The sequence below is a fragment of the Pempheris klunzingeri genome, chromosome 11, assembly GCF_042242105.1.
Source record: "Pempheris klunzingeri isolate RE-2024b chromosome 11, fPemKlu1.hap1, whole genome shotgun sequence".
Lineage (NCBI taxonomy): Eukaryota > Metazoa > Chordata > Actinopteri > Acropomatiformes > Pempheridae > Pempheris > Pempheris klunzingeri.
Window position 1 is genome coordinate 7,757,265 of NC_092022.1, and position 27,743 is coordinate 7,785,007.

The 27,743-nt window shown below is 40.1% G+C and overlaps 1 protein-coding gene across 1 annotated transcript; it reads right to left on the reverse strand.

Annotated features, from left to right (window-relative positions):
* Positions 1 to 526: 526 nt before the first annotated feature.
* gnas (GNAS complex locus) lies at positions 527 to 27,695 on the reverse strand. Its single transcript, XM_070839025.1, has 12 exons — positions 27,332 to 27,695; positions 22,039 to 22,111; positions 17,770 to 17,824; positions 17,536 to 17,655; positions 13,044 to 13,141; positions 7,999 to 8,053; positions 7,413 to 7,486; positions 7,172 to 7,230; positions 6,948 to 7,068; positions 5,617 to 5,747; positions 4,742 to 4,809; positions 527 to 3,137 (listed from the first exon to the last, which is right to left on the reverse strand). Exons 1-12 carry the CDS (start codon positions 27,468 to 27,470, stop codon positions 2,991 to 2,993), a joined length of 1,140 nt encoding a protein of 379 aa, XP_070695126.1. The 5' UTR covers positions 27,471 to 27,695; the 3' UTR covers positions 527 to 2,990.
* Positions 27,696 to 27,743: the final 48 nt, after the last annotated feature.

Here is a 27,743-nt window from a genome sequence, read left to right on the forward strand (position 1 = left end):
TTGGTCTGGGGTTAACACAAACTACAGGGGCTGAGTCAATTATTGCCGAATTTGGGTAGAATGACTCATTCATGTCTCGCTGCAGTTATGGCAACACAGCCAGAACATGAAAACACACTTATGAATTTCCCAGAAAACAAATAATATAAATATTTAGTATGTTTCTACCTTTAGGGACTAACTGTAGGACAAAGGCACATCAGTTACACTTCTACGGGTGGTGAGGTGAGTTTGTTATTTCACATTCAACCTGAATTTCCACATTGTTGAGCTTCAAAACCAGCGGGCACTGTGTTAGAAACTTCACACTCGTCATGGTCTTCCCAGTAAATACAGACTGCGTATCTGAAGAGGAAACGACTGGTAAACGAACAGGAAACTCCACTTCCTCTGGTGTGGATTTACAACCGCCGCTCTGGCTGATGAAAATTTTGGGATAAGATCTGCAAAAATGCAGCTCATGTGACAAAGATGTGTTGCCTGTGAGTGCTTGTATATGTGTAATGACAGACCTGTTGGTGTCTGCACCAAAAAAACCTTTATTTCTTAGAGCTTCTGTTCAGAAAGTAGAGACCCATATTTGATGTACACATTAAATGAAGACTAGGGCACTGAAATGAGAGAGATGCTAATACTGTACAGGCCGCCTCTGCTGTGCAAGGCTGGGAAGGAGAGACCCTCCTCCCCCCTCATCAGAAAATAAACTGAAATTACTTTCTTTTTTGTCATTTTTTGGCCTTTTTTAGCAAAAGAATAAGATATGTAGAAACAAGCAATGTTTTGCATCTGTCATCTCATCTTAACCCTTCAAAATGTCCTTTGCAGATGTCAACGTAAGAAAACAAAAGAAACCTGAACACAACTTCAGTTGAAAGGATTTAAGTTATAGCAATACGCACACTATCAAGTGTACAATTTGTCAAGGTTCATTTGATTCTAATAAAATACTTTTTTTAAAACCCATATACATTTCATATATTTATCTTTTTGGGGTATATGGATCCAAAAATAGACATTTAAATCATAAAGAGAATGGGAGGATAGGGGAGAGAAATAAAACTACAAAAGCTACGAATGGTTGTCCTCTGTCCCCGAGGAGAGAGAGAGAGAGAGTGAGAGAGGACCGAGGAGAGAGAGAGAGAGAGAGAGAGCAAGAGACAGAGAGAGGGATAAAGAAAGAGAGAGAGAGAGAAGGAAGTGGCGAGGGAGGCGGGGAGTTAGGGGGGGATTGGCCAAGCTATACAGCGCAAGTATGACACCCACTTTAGCTCATTACACACGTACAGTCGTGATCAAGGCACAGGGATCTTCTAAAAGTTATTTTTTTCAATAAAGTTGTACAAAATAATACATTTTACAGTCTGTACAAGAATAATAGTTCAGCAGTAAAGTAAAGACAGACGTACAAAGGAGCAGGAGGTCTGGGAGGGAGGAGGAAAGATGGAGGGATGACAGAGGGAGGTGCGAGCAGGCTGTTTGACCACGAGTAAAAACGAAAATTAGTGTCCGTTTGTTGTCGTCATCTTCTTTCTTTCTTTTTTTTTTTTTTTTTTTAATATTCCAGGATTATCGTATTTTATTTTCTCTTAAAAACAGAAGAGCACTGCCAGGAAGGTAAAAGTGCAGATGGGGACGGTGGCGATGGGGAGGAGGAGGGGGAGTGACGGTGGAGAGTGAGTGAAATCGTCATAGGAGAGCGAGAACGAGGGGTGAAGAGAGGAGAGAATGACAGAGACAGAAAGAGTAAAGATAAAGAAAGAGAGCGCACAGGGCACAATGGCACAAAAGTCTACACAGACAAAAACAGCTGTGGAGACAGTAAAACAGGGTCAATCATGACAAGATGAGAGTTCTCTTTAACTTATATGGTAACTGTACTGTAGAAGGATGCTTTCTGCCCTCCGTTAGTTAAGTTCCATAAAAGTTGGCATTTTTTTTTGTTGTTTCTTTTTGTTTTAAACTCAATATATCCTCCTCACGTTTTGCTCCACTACCAACAAGGCAAAGTCAGGTGGCAAAACAGTTCTGTGGAGAGGCCGAGGGACTGTGGCCGCCTTTCCCCAGTCAAACATGTCTAGACTCCATCAGAGTCACACATCGTAGCCGGCTCTGTCCTGTCCTGTCCTTTGTGAACCCCCCCACGCCCGTCCCCGCAGCCTGACTGATCACAACACCCCCCTGGTCCGGTTAGTCCGTGGTAACGCTGCTCCTCGGGGCTTGGCCGCGCAGCCAGTCGCTCAGTCTGTTTAATCTCAAAGCGCGGAGCCGACAACTCAGCGTGGCTTGTCGGTAGATTGGTATGTTTTTCCGGATCCACCCCGGCTGTGCGGTCCAGTAGAAAGCAGGTGTGATACGTTTGTGTGTGCAAGCAGATCCTGTGGTTGGATTTATGGATGTGTGTAAGAGATAGGAAGGATTGGTGTACACAGTTTGAGTCAAGTCCTGAGCACAGTGCTTATGTTTTTGTTAGATACAGTGTTCAGCTGATCTATTGTGGCATGTTTATTCTCTGTTCGCAGTAATTCAACAGTTTGTTTTCTCTCTTTAGTAGCTCTCATCCCGGCATAAGTTTTCATCCCGGCTCAAACCCTCCTCGCTGCAGCAAATACAGTCCAGACTGGGCCACTCAGGGGTTTCTAGAGAGGCGAAGGTAACGTGTATGGGGACGATATATGATGTCAAGAGGTGAAGAGCTGGGAGTATGGCTGAAGGCGGAGATCAGAGTCCGTTTACGTGTTATAGCCCCTCAAACCCTTCCATTAAAATAGCTCTGTCTATTGTGGGAGTTTGCATTAGGGGAAGTTCAGGGTGTGTTTACTATGAGTGTGTACGTGTGTGTGTGTGTGTACGTGCGTGTGTGTGTGTGTGTTTTGGCCCCCGTTTCTTCACAAGAGCTCACACACTTCAGTGGAAGAGAGGAGTTCAGAGACTCAGGGTTCAGGGTTTTTCATAGTCCGATGTGTTTTTGGCCGAACACCTTTCCTCTCCCATCACAACAGCTCGTACTGCCGCAGGTGCATCCTCTGGATGATGTCTCGACAGTCGTTGAAGACGCGGCGGATGTTTTCCGTGTCGACGGCGCAGGTGAAGTGCGGGTAACAGTAGTGCCTCCCGTCCCCGCTTGCTGTGCTGATCCTCTGGAGATGGAAAAAGGAAAAGGTGAAAAAATATTTCACTATATGTATCTTATAAACTAGAACAGTTGCTGATCAACTGTTCTGTTTTTTTCTGGCAAAGGTTTCTCCAATTTTTAGTTTTTAACGGAAAGCCAATGTAAAGTCATAAATACGAAGGCACTCCGGTCAATTGGCCGATATTTGGTCTACATAGTTTGATCTGTGGCCTCTGTAATGGCTGATCAGATGATGTAATCATGCGAGACAATTTCTCTACATGCTGCTAAAATGGTTTCACCGGTAAGGTGTTTCTACCAGGTGTCTGACAAAGATACATTTGCAATTTGCGAGGTGTGTTCCAAGGAAATCCCTCGTGAGGGCACACAACCAAAAATAATTAAACACCACCATTCTGTGACAGTGAATCTGAGCGCCTGTATACCATCGCTACAGTCCTCGATCAGAGGTGAGAAAACTTCATTCACACATTATTCTCTTTGCTGTGTGTGTGTGTCTGCGAGCAAATTAAACAGCGAGCGAGAAAGCAGACAAATGAGTGCTGAGGACGTTTCAATTCAGCATCGATATGTCTTGAACAATCAATATTTCTGATAACACTAGCAGGCTCCCCAAAGTCATACTGCATGCATATCTGGCTTTGGCCTAAATCAGTGGTTCTCAACCTATTTTGTGTCAAGGACCTCAAACTGATACACTTCAGCTTGTGAACCCATATTTGATAAGATGTCTGATAATACTTAGTCATTAAGTGGTCAGTGTAGACCAGCAGACTAGCTGTGAAGAGTGAAATCTATGAACAGAATAGTTCTTCTTACACATTCTCCCATTGGTCTAATCTTTTATGCTGCACAAAAGTTGTATTTGCTTTTCTCTAAGTCGCTCCCACTAACCAAACACAGGCTCCAATCATATTATAATTAATATAATTATACTATTTTTTCTGTCATATCTTTATATTTGCATTGATTTCTATATTTTGTTATACCTCTTGTTTTTGCACTAATTCTTTTACTGTCTTTCACTGTCTCCTCTGTTGCTGTTTCCCCAGTGTGGGATAAATAAAGTCTGTCTTATCTCATCTTATGGTTGAAGTTATGTGCCTAATATGTTGCACATGGTGCCTGCCAATAAAAAAAACGGTTCATGTATCAGTCACGATACTTGCTCATCTCTTATAAACAAAACAAATAATGCTACACAATAAATAGAAGGCTTCAAATAGACTAAGTGATCAGTATCTGTGTATACTGCTTCTAGTGATCGGCCACAAAAATCCTGATCAGAGCACTCTTAACAAAAATATATGCTTTTATTTTTTTAGAAAAAGGCCAAATAACTTCTTAAAGCGGTGGATTAAAACGCATTAAGGAAGGACTGAAGGAACACATCACCCAGTCAGTGGCTCATCTGTGTGTTTTAATAGTTTTTGGACAACAATGTGTATGACAGAAAAATAAACTGTATCAGACAATACTCGTTATTGGTATCAGTTTTCATTGTTGGCTCTGGTCTTATCACAGGATTTGTTAACAAAAACAACAACAGAGACTATTTACAGACTTACCCTTTAAATTCTGCATATTATAAAGCACAGAAGTACTTACCAGGAATTCATCTCTGATGAAGTACTTTGCCCTTGTAACACGTGGGTCTTCTCCAGGCTCTGGTGTTGCTGGAAGAGGGGAGAGAGGGACATGAGACCAAACAACTAATGACTAATATTTTCAGGCGGGGACGATTCAAACATGAACAGATCATACAATGACCAGGGTCTTTTATTGGCATTTATGAGTAAGGAGTCACACATTATGATGTGAGTAATTACGTTTACAGTTGATAAAATAATTTTCTTCATCGTTGTGATCAAGTGTGTGAACAGGACGAGCTCACAGGTGTACGTCAAGGATGACCTCTTGTGGTCAAAGACACTACATGCAGCTTTTTAGCAAGGAATGCTAAAGGGATTAGCAAGCAGAGAGTTTGTGCATGTATTTATACAGCTGTTGTAATGAAGAGCTTGATAGGAAAAAAGTGACTTTACACTAAAAGCAGAAATAACACTGCATGTCTTGGTGTATCCCTGTGAAAGTCCTGGGATGTTCCTGCATGCTTAGAAAACTTTTACAGTGACAAGCAAGGGATTTTTAAAAACTGGGACATATTTGGCACAGGTGGTGGAAAACTGGGACATCGTGGTATTTTTCAGAGGCCAGTTTCCAGCTGGGACTCTTTGAGGCAGTTTGGGGTGTCTGGTCACCCTACTTTACAAACAATGATTAGATTATTTCCTAAAATAAAGGCGCTCTTTCTAAAGATAATATTTACAAGCTGAAAAAGACCAGCTGTATTTGTACAGCTACTAATATGGACAGTGTTCCTGAGAATTAATGGTGGATTTCTGAACTACATTCACATCCTCTTGTGTAAATAAATGGCCGTATGAGGTCAAACGTGTCTGTAAGTTGATGAAACTGCTCACCATCATCAGGTGTGGTGTAGCGAGCAAATTCAGGAAAGTATTCCTCGATTTTGGATTTTCCTGCCAGCACCTTCTCTGCCAGCAGGTCCTGTTTATTTAGGAACAAGATGACAGAAATGGTCCGCAGCCACCTGAAGGGAACAAAACACTTTGAATCAGCGTCACACAATGAACCATCAGACTGTGTGTCTGAGTGTGAAGAGAGAAACAAGAAGGAATCACTGCTTAGAGTTGGTCAGATTACTACAATAAGTAGGTGAGACAGCTCTAGCAACAAATGGCATATGAAGTGGAAATACTAATTATCCCAACAAGTGTCCCAAACTGCAAAAAAACTAGTAACCTGAAAATTCTAAACAGTTCAGAAAATTTCTACAACTGAAACCTGCAACATAACGAACGGAGTAAATTTTCACGTTGTGGACTCAATACTAAAACTGCAGACTGTATAAAAGAAGCGGGTTTGACTTGTGGGCCTGATAAGTGGAGCCAATGCTTCAGTGCCTTAAACCTGCATTCTTTCTCATGGCCAGCAGGGGGCAACTCCACTGGCTCCAACAAGAAATTATGGATGGAAGTCTATGAGAAAATGACCCTACTTCTCACTTGATTTATTACCTCGCTAGTTTTAAGTCTTCTTCAACACAGCATGATGTTCATTTAGTAATTTATGGTCTCATTTAGAGTAAAACAGATGATAAAGTGGGGTGTGTTTTAAGGCGGGACTACCTTGTGACTAACCAATCAGAGGCAGGTCATGCCTAAAACTAACTCTCTAAATCTCTCTTCCGGTTTCAGAACTAAGATGGCTACAGCCAAAATGCTAAACTCGAGGCTTCTAAAATGGCGGTCTGTGACGTATTTGTTCTAGTCTATGACTGGTCCACGACTGGGACAATTACATCTTAACAGAGGCTTTAAACTCAGTGGCCACCATGTCTGCTATGATGTGAGACATGCTGCCAAATATCTTTGTGCTTTTCCGCCGTTCTGCAACTTCAATTATCTCACATACTGGAGGATGTAAATACAGTACGTGGTCTATCCTTCATTTGTGTTACGCTGTGTTTGTTTACAGGGAACCACCACAGTTGGTTATGCAATCATTCATAGAGAAAGCAAGCCAGCTCGTAAAAAGTTTCAACATTATCTGACCGCAGCTACAAGAAGCCAAAAACTGAATAAATAATCAGAGAAGGATTTCCTATTTTGAATACTACTGACAGAGTTCCTTGTCATTGCGGAACATTGTGAACCCATGTAATCACACATTTACAGAGGCCCATTTTCCGCCATCTTTACTCCGACAGACAGACGCAGTCTCTCTTCACCTGTTGTTCCAGATGTTCTTGAAGAGGTTGAGGGCCTCCTGTAAACGGTTGGTCTGATTGTCCTCTCTGATCACCATGTTGTAGCTGCTACTGGCCACCACGAAGATGATGGCCGTTACGTCTGAGGACGAGAGAGGGGCGGAGATACAGGGATGAATCAAATCGGACGCAGTGAGATAAAAGATGTGAGCTGAGGGACGTGAGAGGAAGCAGAACTAACTTACCGTTAAAGCACTGAATCCATTTCCGGCGTTCGTCTCTTTGACCACCAACATCGAACATACTGTGTAAATCGAACAAGAGACATTAGGTGAAATACTGCCATCATGTGGAGACTCTGTACATCTTAGACTCCAAGTTTGTCTGTTTATATCCGGAGTCATAGCACGAGATAAATACTGAGGCTATGAGTAATTTAATATACACTGTAATTTCACTTCCTTTCTCTTTAATGTTTTCACTCACTGGAAATTAACTTTGTCCACTTGGAATCTTGTCTCGAAGATTCCTGAAGTCAGTACTCTGCACCGCAGCAAATCCTGGTTAAAAATAACAGAAAACTGTTACAAAAAGGTCATAAAGACACAGGATTTTGAATGATGACACTGCACACTCTACAAACTGCCTCTGTGTTCTGGACTTATTTTTTCTAGATCAGGTGAAAAACTTGGAGAAACTGGGACACGAGATGTTTTTATTTTCTGCCCCCATTTCTTGGCTTTCATAGGACAACCTGGGTAAAACAACTATATATGGTCCACTTTTGTTTGGAAAATTATGCCCGATTTTAAAAGTGCAAATAAATAAGAGTGTGAAGAAGACTTCTGTCACTGCTCCTTCTTACTCTCAAATGGGTGTGCACTATTAAACTTAAATTTAGGGTCATTAGGGATGCCAAACACTAATAGACTGCTTATTAATGTTTAATATAGGTCACACTTATTAAACACACTTCATCCTTGAAAAACCTCCATGAGAAAAGTAGAAATCCATGTATAATGAAGTGTAGATAATGTGGTAAATAACCTTGTGGTGGCACAGATTCACCTACCTGATCTGTCGGAGTGTAGTCACTCTGTTTCACAATGTCGATCTTGTCTAGAAAGCTGAAGAGAAAAGAGAACAACAAGAGAGAAAACTGTTGTTACTGATCAGATGGTGGCTTCATTGTTAAAGCACAGATGTGTTCAGGCACCACAATCACTACCAAGACACTAAATGAACAGTGTGAACCTGCTTTGAAACCTGCTGTTCCAACATGTAAAAGGCATCATGTGTGTTTGAGTAAAAGTTCCACTCGTATAAAACACCCCAGCCGAGATATCATGAACTAGAGCAGTTGTTTTCCCTCGTGGGTTCCACATGGCACGGAAAGACCTTTAACACAAACTTCTGACAATGTGACTTATTCATAAGTGATATTGTGTTTTTCTTGGCAGGGGACCTTCAAGGCAGTGGCATCCTCCCAGTTCATTCAATAGCTAAGTCGAAGACGTCACCATATATCAGCACGTGTACCAGAAGGAAATAAACGCACCTAGAAGTGATCGACAAAAAAAGCAGAGGATAAATGCGTCCAAAAAAACCCAGACAATTTTTTCATTTATGTCTAAATATTGCTTGTTTCAAGTTTCAGGGCTTGTTATTCATTTATTGATGTTATTCAGTGCTATATTTTCTACTGGCAAAACGGTTTTATTGATATGCAGTTATCAAGTGGGAGAAGGTGGGCCACCTGCCGCATCTGCCATGATCTCTAATCTCCTGGAAGAGACTAAATATAATATACATGTGGGTGAACATTTGTCACCCTCATGATTTCTACAAAATCAAACTGGCTCACACAAACAGTTCCTGTGCAAAACAAACACATTCACTCTCAAACATTCTGATAATCTGATCAGAAAACTATCCATATATATCTTAATACAGAGATGGTGGAGTGCTATAGTGTGATTTGATGCAGTCACAATCGGCTCAGTCCACAGTTGGTCGGCAGAGATAAAAGTTTGAAACCCCGAACGTGAGTGAGACATTCACGTGTTATCATCTAAAAATGACCTTTATCAAGTTCTCAACCAAGCAAAAACTTTAGTGACCCTTTTTTAAACTCTGTCACAGACTAACTAAGGTTTGTGAAGCAAAATACAAATTGTCTTCATGTCCAGAGAAAGATGAACTCACTAACATTAGCTCTATTTCCTGTTTCACCTCTAAATATCCTAAAACATCACAGGCTGGTTAAAATAATCTTGATATGTGCAATTTAGTGTTGTAAATATAATTTTAATAAAGTATCCTCTGGGTGTGCAAGATTAATCTGGTTCATAAAGTTACTGTGCATAGCTATGAATTCGCTAAGCTGCCCTGTGCTGGTTTAATTAGTTAGTTAGTTGGCATCCTAATAAACTAAACATACATCATATACATCCACTAAACAGACACGTGACTAAATCACACTCAGCACTACTGGAGAACAAGGTAACAGGAGCCTCTCATGTCAGAGCAGCCAAGAGGGTTTCTTTGCCACAAATCAGTGTTTTCCTGAAAAACTAGGAAACTGAAGGAGAGAGTGATGGTGCACATGCAGAGATGGAGAAAATGAGGGATGGGAGTGCACGTGAAAGTGAACGTGAAAGAGGAGAAGAAACAGAAGCAGAGAGAGAGAGACGGAGAGTGAGAGCGTAGTGGCGTCTGTCTGACATTACAGAGCAGATTTCAAAAATAGCTCCCCAGCGCCCTGGCCTCCAGCACGGTTTCCATGGAGACCCAACCACAGGCGCTATTAATAGTCTATCAGCTCCCAATCTAGTGCGGCTGGAGTAGCTCCAGAAAGAAGACAGGCAGACAGAGGGACAGACAGACAAATGGAGATGGAGTGAAGGATGACAGATGAACGCAAGAAAACAGGAACGGGATGAACTCGTGTTTTCGTGCTGGATGTGTGACTGAGAAGAGGGAGGAAACAAAAGAGTGGACTGTACCATCTCCACCACCTGAGGGAGAAACAGGGTGGTTAATTTCTCCTTGTGTATATTTTTAAAACACCAAACCGACATTAAGTGCCGAATTTAAAAAGCATGTTATATTCACCGAAAGTTTTACTAGTAAAAAGCAGTTCAGGCTACAAGCTCGTAGTCTACAGCTGAGCAGCGAACGCATCCTCCTCACACATCACCCCTTCTCCTCCTTTAAACATCCTCTGATCTGTGGATGACTCAGCCTCAGCCATGTTTGCTCCTAAACACTGCAAACTGCTGCTGTTACATGAAAACTATTTCACTATTATTTTTCACCTCTCTATGCTTTTATCTACGTTTGCTTAGGAGATGATAACTAGACAACTGCAATCCACTCTGAGGTGTTAAAAACAAACTGAAGACGCCCCTGAGAATTCTTACATAAATACATCTGTATCATTCAGATATGAGAATGAAAAGGCTGATATAAATGAGGAAAGCTGCTTGGTGAAGAGGTAAAAAAACAAAAGTCTTAAAGACAGGTGGCAGTGCTGAGCTTGGATAATCAGAGGGCACAACATACTGTCAGCTGCACATTTTTGAAACTCTGACATAATTTGAGTAAGAGATGCAGAACATGTTCATCTACTAAGAAACAGTTCAATGGCTGTTGCACATAACAGAGACATAAGAGCCGTCTGAGACTCACAAATGTTTGGCCCTGCAGGAGATTTGGAGATTTCTCCAAATGTCCACAGACGAAAACATCCAAAAATATCTACTGACGCAAACTAATTTGGTGCAAAACACTGGATGGAAAAGCAAAGATGCTGCTAATGTTGGAGCTATGTGTCCATTGATTTAACATCCATCTCTCAGTTTATACCTAAAGAAAAAAAATAAAACAAAGAACTTCTAGACTGAACTATCTGATCTGAATCAATTTTCACTGTACGCCAGCATAGATGGAATAACATCTGTTTTGTATACATGAAGGCTCCAGTAATTTCTCCAATGTTACCTGATGAGCTCAAACCTTGTGGTGATGTCCTACAGCTGCCACTACACGTTTCCGAGGAGCCAAATTCTACGGCATCTTTATCACTGTACATGAACTTGTACTTCTAAGAATACATCTTGACAGATACACGACTCATTACAGTAAAGCTGTCTAAAGTTTACACCGGGCATGTCTGAGCATCCATTCAACCTGTAGGATGATTTTTCCTTTTTCATTAAGTTGTTTTATTGTTTACAAACAGCAATAACACAGACATGGTAAAATCTGGTCCTGAGTTTCAGGCGGTGTTTTCTACTGTTAAATGAGGGCACACCGCCTTGCCTGAACTAATGACAGCCTCCACTAATGCCAGAGGAAACTCCTACATTTTTATAAAATATAACATTAGGCTTATTAAGCTTCAGGGAAACTGACCTGAGGTACTGCATCACATCAGCATCACAGCTGAGGGGATTATTCAGACTATTATCTTGTAACTACATTAATTGATGATCAAGTCATACAATCGCTTTGCAGCACGTCGTAGTGCCAGGAAATAAGAAAACCTGAATTTTTAGGAGTTGGGAAAAGTACAGTGGAGACATACAGCCAGTCGGTCACAATCAGGTGCTGACATGTGAGGGAAAACCTCAGACACCAAACCCATGCTGACCTATTTCCCTGAGGAGACCCTGCTGTCCTCAGTTGTCCTTTTTTAACCACAGGAAAAACCCTAAAATGCAGGATTTCATGGATGTAAGGACACATAGGGATGCTGACATGTGATAGCCAGACGATATTCAAGAATGGAAAACCCAGTCTGTGACATGAAGTCCATCAAGGTTAGATAAAGTGAAAGAGCCTGGAGTCAGGATGGGTGTGATGGCTGCAGTTTGAGTAATTTAAAGAATTATCCTATCACAAAATATATAAACATAGAGCATACTCTGTGGTATGTGTTTGTGCTGGAATGCAAATACTCCAACACCACAGAACCACCAGGATGTCGTAACCCAAGTGTTTCCTCTAGTAGTATTTTAGCCTTTTGCCGCCATGGCAAACTAATTCTCCATGATCATCTAATCCAACACCTTGGTGACTCACCTGGGAAGACTTATTCCTGCCCCTCATACATGCATTAAAGAATCTAGTTGGTTCACAATGGCTCTAATTTAAGAAAATTTGAAGAAAAATCAGTTTACTCTGGTATTTTCCAAAGTAAAGGAAAAGCAGAAGAGATGGGTAAACAAAACAGGCATTTAGGTAGCCAGAGTATCTACATATGTGCATATGTGTATAATATCAAGACAAATAAACTTATGTAGCCTAAATTTAAGTGATTCTATACTGTACGTTACTTTCACAGATCAAGGACTTCTGGCTTTAGGCTATTTTAATTAACTTTTTAAGCTGGTAACTAACTTGTCACAATCATTGAAAAGTTTTTTCACTGACTTTTATTTCTCTTCTGTGGCAGCAAACACACCATAAGCCTCTCAGTAACTATTGTACTGCAACCTGAGCTTACGTCCACACCTTATGGCTGCAGCAACGTGCTGGTGCTTCTCTCACACACCGAAAGAGACTCACAACCACAGGCTACACAGGTGCAGTTAGGCTGAGGGTGCGCTAACCTAGCTTGTTAAATAACAGTTATCTCCGTCACTGAAAAATAACTATATTAATTCATGTAACTGTTGGTGTACCTTGATAGACAGAGAGGAAAAGTGGTTTGAACAGTGATGGAAGAGAGCAGGAGGAATCAGAGAGGGACAGGTGAGGAGAGGAAAGAGAGGAGGCCTCTTGTTACAAAAGAAACACTGCTTAAGCCCATGTGACTGTGTAATCTGGCAGAATGAATCAAAACAAACCAACTCAAGTGTAGACAAAACAATACATTAATAACTTGATAAAATGATCAGCAAATTACTAAATGAAGAAAAGTTGAACACCTATCGCACACAGTGCCAATAAAAACTAAATGTTACAAGCTTCACAAATACACTAGTACTTTGCAAAGCTGTTGTGTTGTATGACAGTATATTGTACTGGTGCTGCTGATAACCTGGTATGCCACATTATTAGCTTATTAGAGATAATGTCACCACGAATCTGGGCCGGCAGATGGTTACTTACTATTGAGCGCAGTCAATTAGCTGGTACTCGTTGGATCTCTCGTAGCACGCCCGGACCCCCTCGTCCTGCCACAGTGTCTTTGCATGCTCGTAAAACTCCTGCGGAGAAATGAGGGAACAGAGATGCTTGAATGACAGAAAAAGACTATCCTCACCTCTGCTCATTAGGATAACTGGAGTAATTTATTTAGTCGAATCTAATGGAAATGTTTGATTACACACTTTCTGAGTACAAAATTCTGTGTCCTTTGCTTGATTAAAAAGTGTCAACCAACAGTTCATCTGCTGAATTAAAGATGGAAAATGTTCTGCAAGCAGGAGACTTTCTGCATTATTTACTGTGCATCTTACACCAAATATGACAAAAGATACGACAAAAGAGTGAAGAGAGGACAGGGTTGTGTGTCTGAGGGCACGGGCGCTCAGCGTTTTTGTTGACACCACATGCAGTGTACGCTGTGCCTGGGCGATGCCTGTGTACATGTCTGTAAAGGTAAATAGTGGTGGAGGGAAAGAGAGACACCTCGCTATATCCAGACTCTATAGACGGACTCACTCTCATGCTGGGACTCAGCATGAATTAACCACTTCTCCATGCATTCTTTGTACTGGCTCAACAACAAGGATGTCGGAAAGTTCCTGAAACTGTACACAAGCTGGTAACTTACAACGACACAGTATGTGCACACTATGTGCCACATATGACAACATATGTGTCAGAAATAAAAGGGTTAAAAGAGTTTGATACCAAGTCCTGGATAACAGAAGGAGTTCTTTGGGCCATAAGTTTGGAGCATTTATGCAATGTAATTTCACTTAGATTAACTTTATCAATCCACAAACTTTGAGTTGAGACCTTGGCTTTTCAATAATACAGCACATATTACCTTACTCAACAACCTCACAACTACAAGTCAAAACCTCCTCCATGGCAATGAGTTAGCATCAATGGACAGCAATAAGCATGTTTATTGCTCATTGTGTGTATTAAACCTGAACTCAATGAATTAATAATGAAAAGATTAGTCGATTAATCCATGAATAAATCGAGTGTTTCCATATAGATGATTTAACATTTGGGCCATTTATCAAACAAAGTTGCAAAACATTTGCTAGTTTCTCAAACACGAGGATTTGCTGCTTTTCTTTGTTTTTGATTGTAGATCAGTAGCCTAGTTAAGTGTTAATAATCATTAGTTCCTGATATGTTGATGTAAAAAGCGCAGATACAGATCAGATGTGGCTGAGCTTGAATGACCCAGCAGTGTGTTTTGCATTTGTGGGGCTGTTTAAGTGAATTAGCAGGAACTCTGTGGTTGATCTATCCGTGAACTGTCGTAATTCAGATCAAACACAGACTACTTCCTTTTTCCAAAGTGGCAAAACACTGACACCTGTTACACACAAACAAACACACACTTTTAATTATACAACCGGATAAATTTACTATGTCACAGTCCTGACTGGAAGTGAGGATGTGTGCACACACAACTGGTATCAACGCTGTCCCTCCACCTCTCATGCAGATCCCTATGAAAGGCAGAATACACTTTCGCCATCCCGTTTCATAACTTGGAAACTATGCTGTGCTCGTCATAAACAAGTTAACCAACCAAACAAGTAAAGCCAAACACCAACTGCAAACAAATAATTGCTTCCCAACAGCTCAGCGTGAGTGGAATTCCTGGAGCAGCAGGGTAATTCAGTGGTTAAAGAGAGCGTCCAGCATAGGAAAACCCATGGATTTGATTCCTGAAAAACGGCTGATGTGTCTTAATGTTGTTGTTGAGTAAGACCTTGGTTTGCTGTCCGCTCACATCCTAAAAACCACTCTGAATAAGCTTTGTGCCACCATATGAATAAATAAATTAATGTTTCTGGTGAAGATAGCCACTCGACTTCAACATACATGTGCTTTTCTGAAAAAGGGTTTTTTTCTCAACCTGGCTCTTATTTACTTCTGTAGTTAACAAAATCCAAGAGTTATTTGGAAGTGAAAATGAAGGTGAAGGCAACCTAAAAGATAACCTCTGTATATAATCCACTCCATTATAATAAAACTGTGTATGGTTGGTTGTATAAGTCTAATTTTCCTCTCTGTTACCGTTTTACATTATGATTAAGTTGACTAATATGTTAAGAAGGAAATTATGGTTATTTAATATTTTTGTACATGAATATATACATGTATTTTTCTTTTTTTCTCTTAATTGCATTGGTAGAAATTTAACATAGGACCACAGGTGGGATTGACAGTGGGACTGTATTTCACTGTGCCTCCAAAATGAATAAATACATATTTAAAAAAACAAAAACAAGTATCACTTAAGTAGTTCATTTTGTGTTGATTAACCAACTGATTCAACTTATCGCTGCAGTTCTACATCCTTGTCAGCCTCAGTTGCTTCAAATAACCACTAAAAATGGAAAAAGTGTAATTAATTTCAACGTCTACGACCTCTTGGCGGAGGGAATCTTGTCAGCCTCATCATCCCTGACATGTAATAAAAATCCTTTCATCATGCAGATCTCCATGAGACTAAACTCATCATGTGTTTACAAACAGAGAGCTCTTTTATTATCAGTCATGTGCTTCAAGAAAACAATAAAACAAAAACATCTCACTCTTCCTTTCTTGATGCAGGGTTTTTATAGCATTTTAAGGGGAAAATTCAAGTATTTTCAATGTACCTAAACCAAAAATTAAAAAAAAAAAGAAAAAATCTAAATTGTGGGAAAAATACAGTTTAGAGATTCAAAATCTTTATTTTACCAGCTTTTCATATTCATTTTAATTGCATGTTATGATAAGGATTATCATCTGGTGTGAGACGCCAGGAAACAACAAATATGACGATAGGATTTCAAATATTAAAAGATTTTTTGGTTCACATGAGTGATTGTATGGATGAAACACCTGATTCTGTTGAAAATCAAGCATTTTTCAAGATGTAAATTCGAATTCAAGCAAACCTTGAAAACATAACTGTTACAATTAAGCTATTTCCAAACTTTCAAGACTTTGTATGAACACTGCTGTTGTAATGCTTCCTGGTCCTCTTTACCTGGTAAGAAACAAGTGTCTTGCTCAAGGACACTTCAGCAGGGCTGTGTGTGTGTGTGTGTGTGTGTGTGTGTGTGTGTGTGTGTGTGTGTGTGTGTGTGTGTGTGTGTGTGTGTGTGTGTGTGCACGTGTGCTCGTTGGTAGGACAGCTGACCCTGATTGCTGAAGGTCGTCATCTTTAACTGTATGGAAAGAAACAAGAGGCGCTTTAGCTGCCTAATGTTCCTCCATAATCACCATCATACATTAAACACAAGCAGTTGTGCTAATTGGGTCATTACGCCAATGAATGCATTAATTAGCAGGCAAGTCAAAACACTCGTCTTCCCATAACACATGGATGCTATTAACATGAACTCTGTGCCCCAAAGCATTAAAAGGACCAGTCTAGTGTTTTCATGTGTTTGAGTTCATTTACTACTGAGTACAGCATCTGGAGTTTTTTTTGTCTGACTTTTGAATATGTGAGATTTCATATGTGAGGTCATTGCTTCCATTCGTTTGTAGTGATATGAAAGTCGATTTCCTATCAGCAGTGTGAACATCAGATTACAAAACAAATCTAAAATTAAAATGGGCATCATGTGGACATGTAGTTCAAGCACAGATTTAACTGTTCTTTAAAAAAAAAGTTATGAACGTAACACTGCTCAGCTGCCACTTGTCAAGTTTCCCACAACAAAGTGTTACACAGACAAATTCAAATTTCACAAACAATTCACCGACACACACAAAATCCAGTCCAAAAATATGAATACGACAAATATGTTAGAACGGCATACACAAGAATTAATAACAGTGGCCAATCCATAGCTGTCCAACAGCATCAAACATCAAAAGGCATATTATGTTAAAAAGAAGTAAATATAACAAATACATAAGTGAAAATAAAAGATCAATGTGCAAGTGCATTTATCAGACTAAGATAGGCTGAACTGGGTGTTCACAAATTCAATGACTTTTGAATTAAAACCAAACTAAATGAATTCCAATCGCTGAAAAATGGACTGAGAAGTAAATTAAGCCTGGCCCACAGGCTGACGAACAGTGAGACTCCCACACTTCCAGGTTTAGTCTCTTGGCTTGGACAATTAGTTAATGGGAATGTCCCACTGAGAATACTGAACCAACACAGGCATTACCCATCAGGTCATTAGTAAACCTCAGCGTTTGCTACCCGTGTCAAGGGATTATCACCTGGGATGTTGGGACTATTACCTGCTATCATCCACTGACACGAACACACAGCTGAGGATACCTGCACCTGTTGTAAATCTATTATATCGACCACAGCGTTACACCAGTCAAACGAGGCGAGTGTGATGGTGATCAGACAGCTTATTAAACCAATAGACATCTAGCCTCGTGTTTGGAGGTTTGAAATGAAAAGGGTGTGGGTGTGGGAGGTGTCTGGTACTGCACTACTCACAGATGGAAACTCAAAGTCCTTCTGGTTGACAAGGTTGAGAATGTATTCGATCCGGTACCGGTTCTGTGGGCATGCCAGCTGCACCGGCGGAGTCAGGGTGCTCATAGCTGTTACTATGGTCTGTCACAAAAACAAAATGTTTAAAGTGTGAAAAAGAGAGAGAGAGAGAGAGAAGATCTAAAGCAGTTTTGGTGATTTCCTCTACTATAAACAACAATGATGAGAGACACTCACCTCAATAGCTTCTTTAATATTATTCTTGATGTCCTGAATTTTCTGCTTCTTCTCTCTGAAACAGACAAACAGGTTCAGTGACAATCATGCTAGGGATTATCATTGCTGTATGGCAGTAACATAACGAAAAGAATAAGAAATACAAAGAAAGAAAGCAATGCAATGGTACTTTTATATCATGACTGGACAGACAACTACAATAATTATAATACAAACATTAGACATTAAAATGTATTTGATAATAAAAACACATTGAAATATAAAATAATTTGACATACGATTACGTCCAAATGTAAAATGGTCCAAATGTGTGTAATTGTAATGAATTACATGAAATGTCTGTAACTTCCACTCAGCATCTAATTGTTGGTCAAAAATAGGAGGCACAACTGAAACTAAAACTGAGCACTTTGACATTCATCACAGAAAACTAGCTATCATATATGGTACAGCCCTTTTTTGAGCACAAAATATGATTTTGTTAGGAATTATTATCATTATTATCATCATTAGTGAAGTTTTACTGAAGTACAGGGAGAGTGTTCCATGTTACCGTGACATGGTGCACTACGGTGTGCTAAACTAAGTTTATTTTTGATCTCGACAGGGTAAACAGACCTTCATAGGCACGCACGGTAGAGGAATTATGTCTGTCTGCTGTGAAGGATAGCTGTTTGTATAAGACGGCTGGACTCTCTGTGACAGAAATGTTTCTAATAACGGAAACCAGAGAGCCAGTTAGCCTATCTTTCACCTTGAGCCTGCCAGGACAACAACGCATTGTGTTTACAATAGTTCTTTGTCAGTGACAAAGGGTGAGATGGACCTCTTCGGTCTGTACCAGTTTTACTTTTGAACTGGGAACGCTGCTGCACTAGACCAAATCGATGCAAAGGTTCATCGGTTTCTTTAGACCAGTGCAATTTACATTTTAGAGTTCAACTCATTTGGTTACCAAAAACAAAAGCAAGACAAATCCTTCACAATGTCACCCAATATGTAAAACCTATTATATAATCTATTAGTGTAACAGTCCAGGTCAGGGCTGCATGATGCATCACATTTTTAGAAGTCAAGCACCATAACAGAAGTGGTTTTTAACTCACAAACGCACCCACTACTTCTACACATGCTAATTTATGCCTCATATATACACACACACGGACAGTAATTGCAATACCAGTTTGGACATACAGATATGTCACCACCTGCAGTCAAAAACAGTAGAAACTGTGTGTCAAAATGCATATTTGCTCAATAGCAAGAGGCGCTAACTTCAGCTAAGACACAGGTGAATATCACAGGAAGCACATAGGATCTTAAATTTACATCCAACTGAACACGAACAGGTCAATACTGAGAGGGTGTTCTCTCACACCACGCTACAACTCAAACTACACACAAGCTCTTATACAAAATACATACGCAGGAGCGGACACTTTCTGGGGCCTAGTCACCATGCTTTTGCAATGCTATTAAAAGCATATGTTGGCCAAACACTTGGTCTCTTGCAGAAGCATCAATATTATGAACTTAAAAAAAAAGTTAAAAAAAATTATTAGAAACTGTCCCTTTGACAAGTAAGGAAAGCTTCAAACAAAATCCACAATTTTTGACGTGTTTGGTTCATAATTCCTGCTCAGAGAGGCTTGAATTAAATCATGTGTTCTTACATTCCCACTAAAATTCTGGTATGTATTGGGCTGAATAACACACGCCAACTTGCATACAATTTGTGTGAAACTCATTGACAAATGGTAACAGAGCCTGAGAAACCTGTGAGGTCACTGTGCACCAAGAAACTCCAGAGAAAGAGAGAGAAAAGAGGGGTAAGACAGAGTTTATTGGGTTAGGAGGGAGATTGAGAAGGCCTTGTTTACATTTTCAACCTGATAGTCATTAAAAATCACATGGTGGTGTGTGTGTGTGTGTGCGCGCGCTGTTCATGTTGGGAGTACGACTGCATGCCTGTGTGTGGTTAGGGGAAGAAGACAAGAAAACATGACACAACAACGTTACAGTGACGACATCTAGCGATATGTTAAGTTGAATAAATAGAGAGAATTAACAGTCAGATGACAAATTAACAACTGTCCCACACATCTGCAGTTAGCTGTTGGCCACTTAACGGCTCCAGTGATGAGGCTGGCGGTTCCATGCCTTGCCCAAGGGTAGCTCAGTCATAGTTGAGAAGAAAAAAAAAAGAGATCTGAGTCACTCATTCATTTCTTTTCCAAATCAGGCCAGCAATTGGAACCAGCAGTCTTCCGGTCACAAGCCAATTACTCTGACCTTTAGGTTACCACAACACTCAATCCATTCACCCAAACTCTTTCATCACAGGCGTTATTGAACCCTTTCAGCCCCAAATCAGTAAATTTATGTCCTGCCTCAGGAACCAGGCTTATTAAAACACATTACTATGCTTGTCATGTGGAGACCCACAAGCAACTGGCCTGCAAGACCGTTGTTTTGGTTCACTGATTAGATACTTAAAAGACGACATCTGACTGCACATTTAAAATAAAGCAGTCAAACACATGGAGCAACCTGTATGGGAGGACTCCAGTACTGCTATACATAAAGAAACCAGGAGGAAGGGAGCCATGTATGGCTTAGTAAACAGGACCCAAGCAATGTCACAGATTTGTGCCCCCCCCTCCTTTAAACCACACACATACAGTATATTAGCACACACACTCACACACACACACACACACACACACTTTAGTGTTGTGGAGTCACACGCTGGGTCATACGCTCTTGTCCGCCTTAGGTGCTGATTTTCTAGTCGAACCTTGCAAAGATGCTTCCATCCCTATCACAACCACCAGACCAATACATTCCAAGTCACCGACACACAGAAAACACACACACAAACAGATGAAAGTTTCCATTTTGCTTATCGAAACAAGCACAAGTCAAGGATGTGATCCACAAACCAAAAAGCAAGAAAAAGAAACTTGTGTGTCTAGATACTAAATTAAGGAACTGAAAATGAAAGAATGCCAAAACCAAATCGACAAATCGATAAAATTTACACCCGCAAAAGCAGAAGAACGTTTACCTTAGAGAATACAGGGCAGATGCTGTGTGTCTTCTACTGACATGGGCACAACTCTGTGACACAACGTATTTGTAAAGCTTTGTTAGGCTGATTTTTCGGAAACTTTGCGACATGACTCTCAGTTCTTCACTGAACTGAATGGTCATCTACTAAACATTACTAAACATTGTTATTTTAAAAAAAGATACATAAACAATCTTTAGCATTTACAACTACAGTTCCCATAAGGCTTTGCATGCCTTCAACAAAGCTAACAGGGAGATATAATTCCTGACACCATGGAGCTAAATGTTTGAAAACTATACAAATATTTATATATTATAATTCAGTATTCAATATTGTCCTTAATGAGGTTAGACAGCATTGACTTCGTTAGTTAGCATCTATATTCACTTGATATGGAGCTGCTAGCCAGCTAGCAGCAGGCACGTTAGCTCACTAGTCCCTTTGGTTCAGAATGATCAGGTGTCATCTCTACTTGCCAATGTTGACCTATTATACATATATAACTTCAAAGCTCCAGGCTTGAGATTCTTTTGCAGAAGGTTGAACTTCCGTTTTTGTAAAGCAGTCAGACCAGACTACCACATATCCTTTCAAAATAAAAGCACTGGATACATGAAAACACACAGGTCTTTCTCTGGTGGGAGAATACTTAGCCAAATTATTTTAGACTAAATTCGTATTACTTTGGCTGACCAGCACTGTTTGATCCAAAAAGCAGCTATAGCTAACAACATATTACCCAGTTATTTGCATTCAAGTGGACATCGGCCACTGGTGAAGACACGACACGTGAAGCTGACCAATGAAAGAGCCGCAACAAGATGAAAATAATAGAAGGAAGACAAAAGCATCCCTGTGTTTGTTATCAGCTTGGATATGTTGTTAAGGACACAAGTCTTACAGAGAAAGTTGTTTATCATGTGTTGCTTTGAAATGAGGCATCATGGAATCTGCCCCGGTTAACCACGTTAGACTTTTCGGGGCAGCTTCACTGAAGTAATAATGCCAATTCCAGAGTCCATGAAATGATGAGGATCACAAAATGTTGGTGTCTGTAAGGGTCTGAGAGGACGTGAAGATTCAGAGGACAGGGTGCAGAACCAGAATGGCAGTACTGTCAGTGTCGTCTGGTGCTCTCAGCACACGCTGCCTAAACCGACTTTGGATATATGCTTATTTCCTCATATCATACTTACTCTGCATTGAAGCCGTTGACATGAAGGATCCTCATCTGCTTGACTATCGTGCTCTTTCCTGACTCTCCAGCTCCTGAGAGAGAGAGAGAGAGAGAGAGAGAGAGAGATATTACGGATCTGTTGACATGTGAAACAAGACCACAAGACACACACACACACACAGTGTTGGGATATAGACCTTACACATTTGTCTGAAATGCAACTTCACAGTATCTGTACAGTAGCTCTTTTTCCTGTTTTTGGGTAAAATCTACCCGACTAAAAGTATTTTAGTGTGGAACTTCTTTAACTGTTTCAACAGCAAATTTCAGCCATGACTATGACTTTATTTGGGAAAACTGGGAGTAGAGGCAAGGACAGTGCTGCATGGTCATGGCCGAAATAATAAACTGGGTAATTCCACTGGATACTGCGATCACAATCACAATATTACATTTTTAGACTTAAACATAACTGCCTTTAGACTTTTCCATAAAAAGCTCTTTTCCACATTTACTTTCAAACGTAGGTGTTATAGCATTAAGTTAAAAAAAAAAAACAAAACAGGCAACACACTCCAAACAAAGCCTTCTATTTGGCTGTTATAATGGGTCATTCAAACTTTTAATAATGTTCCCACTGCCATGGTGATCACCTCCAATAAACAATTGTGGACAAGACATGATGCGCCTGTATTTGACGCGATGTGTATTTTTGTTTGTTGTACTAGTTATACTAGTTTAAGTTTATATTTGAAACTCAAACCATTAAAACAAACTCCTCTAAATGCACAGAGCTGGTGCACATTTCTAGGTGTTAAGCTGTATTTAACCGCAGTCTGACACCTCGCCAAATTCACTTTAGTCTAGAATATACTGCCTGTCATCCATTTCAGGGCCCTGCCTTTTTAACCTCACACTTTACCAAATGCTGCCCTCTTCACATTTTTGAGTCCCATCCCTCCACTGACGCAACAACTTCCCTCTAATAAACAACTACTTCAGAGTCTCATCATATGCCTTTATGTCCTGTGAGGAAAATGTGATCTCTGTGCTCGTCTGTGGTATTTTGCTGTCAACAAGCAGTAAAGCTGCACGAATGATTTAACTGATGCTGCTAAAAGACATGAGAGACTGGTTGCATTTTGTGTTGCTGTCCAGTCATCTGTACGCTGCAGGCCCCTGGATGGCCTGTGTGCATCTGCTGTCAAAATGAAACTCACATATGTTGCTCTGTAAAGCCACACCTGTACTCTGTACAACTGCATGAGGAGTGAACGGCTTCAAGTTCAACATTTCAAAGTCTCAGCTCTTTCACACAGAGCGACGCCTTTCCCGTCTCAGACCCTCATTCAGCTGTCTCCTCTTCTTTACTTTATCTTTACAAATGAAATGAAGATCAGGAATTAACACTATATAATCTTTAAGATCACAAAATAACAACTTTCCCTGTATTAACTTAATTTCATGCCTTAAGCAAGAGATCCAAACACTTTGTGCACACCATGTGAACCATGTGAAGTCATTAAAAGTCAGAAGGTGAAGCTTTGTACAATTCTTTTATACAATTCTTCAATTATCTAACATCTGTCCAGGGTAAACAGATGGAAAATGGCCTTTAACAGCTCCAGGGATGAGGCTGATTTATGTATTAATGTAGTGTCCCTGTTAAGTAAAACAAGAAATTAAAAGTAAAATTAGAAATGTTTCCTATTTTCAAAGCAGTTTGTCTAAACTATCGCACATAATACACATACGCCCGGGTGTCTCATTTCCAGACTGTGTTGGTTGTGTCTACCTGAACCTGTAAAAACATTTCAGCTTCAGTGTGTGACTAAGTGGACGTGTTCGGAGGGACATGCTGTGGTTAAAGTTCCTCAGAGGTGAGCTGAAGCCCTTCATGAGCTTTTAGTAATTTTGGTAGTAGTGATAAATGTTTGTACTGACAGTTCTATCGAATAATATCTTTAATGAGAAGACATGGGTGAGACTTTATACTTGGCTATGTTGGAGATCCCATCTAATGACAGTCCTCACGTAAAGTGGTCTGACTGACAGTTTGCATAAGTTTGGGACCTTAGAATGTTGTAGCCAGCGTTTCCCACCAATGACACCTCCTTGTGGTGGCCAGGCACATTATCAGACAGGCCACAGAAGAGTCTGGTACTTGGGCATTTTGGTGGCTCAGCAAGCTACAGCACATACCATGAACTCGTAACATCATGCTCTCAAATCTGACTGATGACCTCATGTCACAATGTCTCCTCTCCTCTTTCTCTCCCATCTCCCCGTCTCTTCCCACTCCACATTGTCTGATGAAGCAGAAATGCTATAACATCTTTCAAAACAACTACATTAAATAGTCATGGACATGTAGTGGTGATTTTGGGGTGTTGGAGAAACTATTTTGGTTTCTAGTACACAAGTATTTTTGGAAAAAATACACCCAGTCAAGTGTGGTATTGAACCTGAATCTTTTTGAGAACTAGTACAACTGTATCCATAGTACAAAGCATTGACAACTGGTAAGTACAACAAATTGGCACTAAAGGTTTCACCAGATTCTTAGTCCTATTTATTAATTACTGGGCTAGATTATACATTCTCCCTTCTAAATACTTTTTTTATTCATGCAAAGTTGTTGAATCAGTCTGTTAAGTCAGCATTAAACACTGATGCACAAATTTTGAAGATCCTGGCCATCAGTGGCACATACAACAGGAAATATTAACTCTATCTCAGTCATATCTCCAAAATAACATAAATTAAATGCTTATGTTGTAAAAGTACATTAATGAACTCATGCTGGGAGACTTTTGTAAGGAACCAAAAATGTCAAAAGTGTGTGCAACTCTGATCGGACAAGATTCAGCGGTCAGGAGAAGAGTAAGTTGGGGATGATACTATGATCGACGAGTCAATGAAAGTAGTTTGGGGAGAGACAATATGAAACAGATATCAGAAATCTCAAGTGTTATCATGTAAACAGCTAGCATGGCTGCTGGTAGATCTAGTCTGCTCCGAGGGACCTACGGCAGAGGCTGAATGACAAATTTGTAAATCTATACAATCCGAACCCGAGACAATGAAATACACGGACAAAAGTGGCTAATGTAATGCATACACAGATGTAAACTACAACGATCTCTGAGGTAGGATACAATGCGGTTTGTCAGTTTTACATTTACTGCAGCTAAATACCTGTAGAAGTACATTTGCAGAACTTTGTGCACACCCCATCACGCCTTCGATTTGAAAATATTGTGGTGATTTTGCATTAGTATTGCACACTCATTCAAATACGAGCAATGATTTGGCAACAAGTTCCCTTCGTCCGTGGATTTCTGTAACATGCATTTTTGCAGCTAATAAAAAGTTTGAATGAATCTTGGGTCATATTAGTTAAAAATAAAGATAAATAAATTGCTCTTACAAATTGTGCTTTGTTTTTTTGCCAAACCCATGGTCATTAAATCCTTTTAAGATTATTGTCTTGTCATTTTTTTTTTTGCTATACCTGGATTTGTGTGTCATTTGTTGGATTAATGCAATAGGAAGTCTGGGAGGTTTATAGGATCCACCAAGTATCCTCATGCATGGTGCAGAAGCATAAGTTTAGGTTGTTTATTTGTTTTAGTTAATTTCAGAAATGTTACACTGATAAATAGTAAATACATTTTGGTTAAAATAATGCTTCCTGAAGTTCATCATATCTTCACTGTAGAGGGTCAAGTCTGTAAAAATGTTACTTTATCAACTTTAAAAAACTTCTACCGCTCAATACGGCCCACACTTTGTCTCGTAGGTGTCAGCGTTCAAAGTGAAACACACTGTGCTAACATGGTTCACAGACCCATTCACACATGAATTAGGTGATCTAGTTAATTCAGTGATCAGTGCTGTCTTGCTGCAGGTTACAGGTTTACTGAGTGACATAATCCAGTGATCAACATCTCCAGCCTGCTAAGAGTTTTGCAAACAGATGGCCATTGCAACATTTGTGTGTGACCTGCACTTAACACAAAGATTGACATCACAAATGTTGAACGTTTTGGTTCCTGGTTGTAACATTCACCAGCTTCGCAGGATTCTTTATAGTAATAATATGGATTGTACAACTTCAGACACAATCTTTTCCTAACATGGATAGAAAACAAGCACAAAGCTTAGCATACCTTTTTCCAGCTGCACTTGGTTTGAAATGAGAGTGACCCTTTCATGCTTCATTTGGCTTTGTTCACTGTTTAAACATATCCTCCAAAAAATGCAGAATCGCAAATAACAGCCTGCAGGTCAACAGGTCTGCGATAAAGTCAAACTAATAAATCATATAATGGAAAGGCAGCTAACTTTACAGCAGACATCTTTGTTTTGGTTTTCATGTGGGTCCTGTCCTTCTGCTTTCCTAAAGTCACCACAACTTCCTCCCCAACATAAATACAGGCGTGTCGTACAATACACACCCTCACTGGCATTTCTGTAATCAGATATTATGATTTTTACAAAGAACACCACAGCTTCCTAGAAGTGGTAAGCCAGCGAATGGACATACGAGGAGGGTACAGAGGAGAGCACGGCAGGGAAAGTTAGACGCTCTTATTTGTCTCTTATGTAATGCGGAGACCCAGCCCACCTTCACTTCACTGACACACACAACCACATGTTGAGTCTCACACATGCTCGTTTCTCCATTGAGTAGGTTTCAGTGTGTTTTTTTTTTTCTTACATTCACATCATCTTCAGACACTGTTTGGGCCTCACATCCACAAATGTGCATGTAATGTCAAACTAGTGTTAGTCAAGCCAACTTTTCAGGCCTACATGCATGATCAAGACTAAAATGAATACTGTGTTAGCATGCTATGTAGCCCCAAACTTCTACTGCTGCAAATGGCCATGTTCTGTTAAAAAAGACTTTAAATCACAATAAAAATCAGTTTCGATTGATGTGAGTGGTTGTTTATCCTGTGATGACCACTGACAGTAGTTTACCCTCTTTATATATTTACCCCTACATCACTGTATACTCTCAAACCAACCTATGGACTCTGCCTTCAGCGTGTTGTGCTGTTGTTAGTGGTGGACTGTCAATTTGACAGCAATATGCTGAAAACCCAGCACAGTGCTGCATTTTTAGCCTTATGCAATGGCAAAGTCACACTGTTGACAATGTTTCCCAAAACAACATCCCAGAAGGTTATGCAGGGAGGAAGCAGAGCCTCAACTGTGCAGACTGAGGACATGCCTGTAAAGCAGCCAGCATAGAAAACAAAAATTGTAAATAAAATAAAAAATAAATAAATAAAAAAACTCACCTAAAAGTAGTAGTCTGTGTGTTGCTCTGTATATCTGTTTGTCTTTTTGGAGCTGCTTCTCTATCTTTTTGTTTGCTTCTCTTTGTGCCTTCTCCTCATTTCTCTGGTCTTCGGTCTTACTGTTGCTCAAACAACCCATCTTCCCGCAAGAAAAAAGAAAAAAGGGGGTCCAGGGGAGGAGGAGGAGGAGGAGGAGGAGGAGGTGGTGGTGGTTGAAGAAGAAGAAGAAGAAGAAGACGAAGTGGAGGTGGAGAGGGTGTATGTAGAAAGAAAAATAAATAAATAAACTAAACTAGTCTAGATCCCTCCTTTGACATGCGGATTTGGCAGCAATGTCACCCACATTCACACCCTTTAACGTCCCCGGCCTGCTCCAAAAACTGTCCGTGGTGCAGCCCCGTAGAAATTATGT

Bases quoted from the DNA above. Each gene is read 5' to 3' on its own strand.
- gnas (XM_070839025.1), bottom strand. From the start codon at position 27,470: ATGGGTTGTTTGAGCAACAGTAAGACCGAAGACCAGAGAAATGAGGAG. The intron at 22,112-27,331 runs GTGAGTTTTTTT...TCTCTCTCTCAG, and splicing joins ACACAGACTACTACTTTTAG to GAGCTGGAGAGTCAGGAAAG. The intron at 7,231-7,412 runs GTGAGTGAAAAC...CGATTTACACAG, and splicing joins GTGGACAAAGTTAATTTCCA to TATGTTCGATGTTGGTGGTC.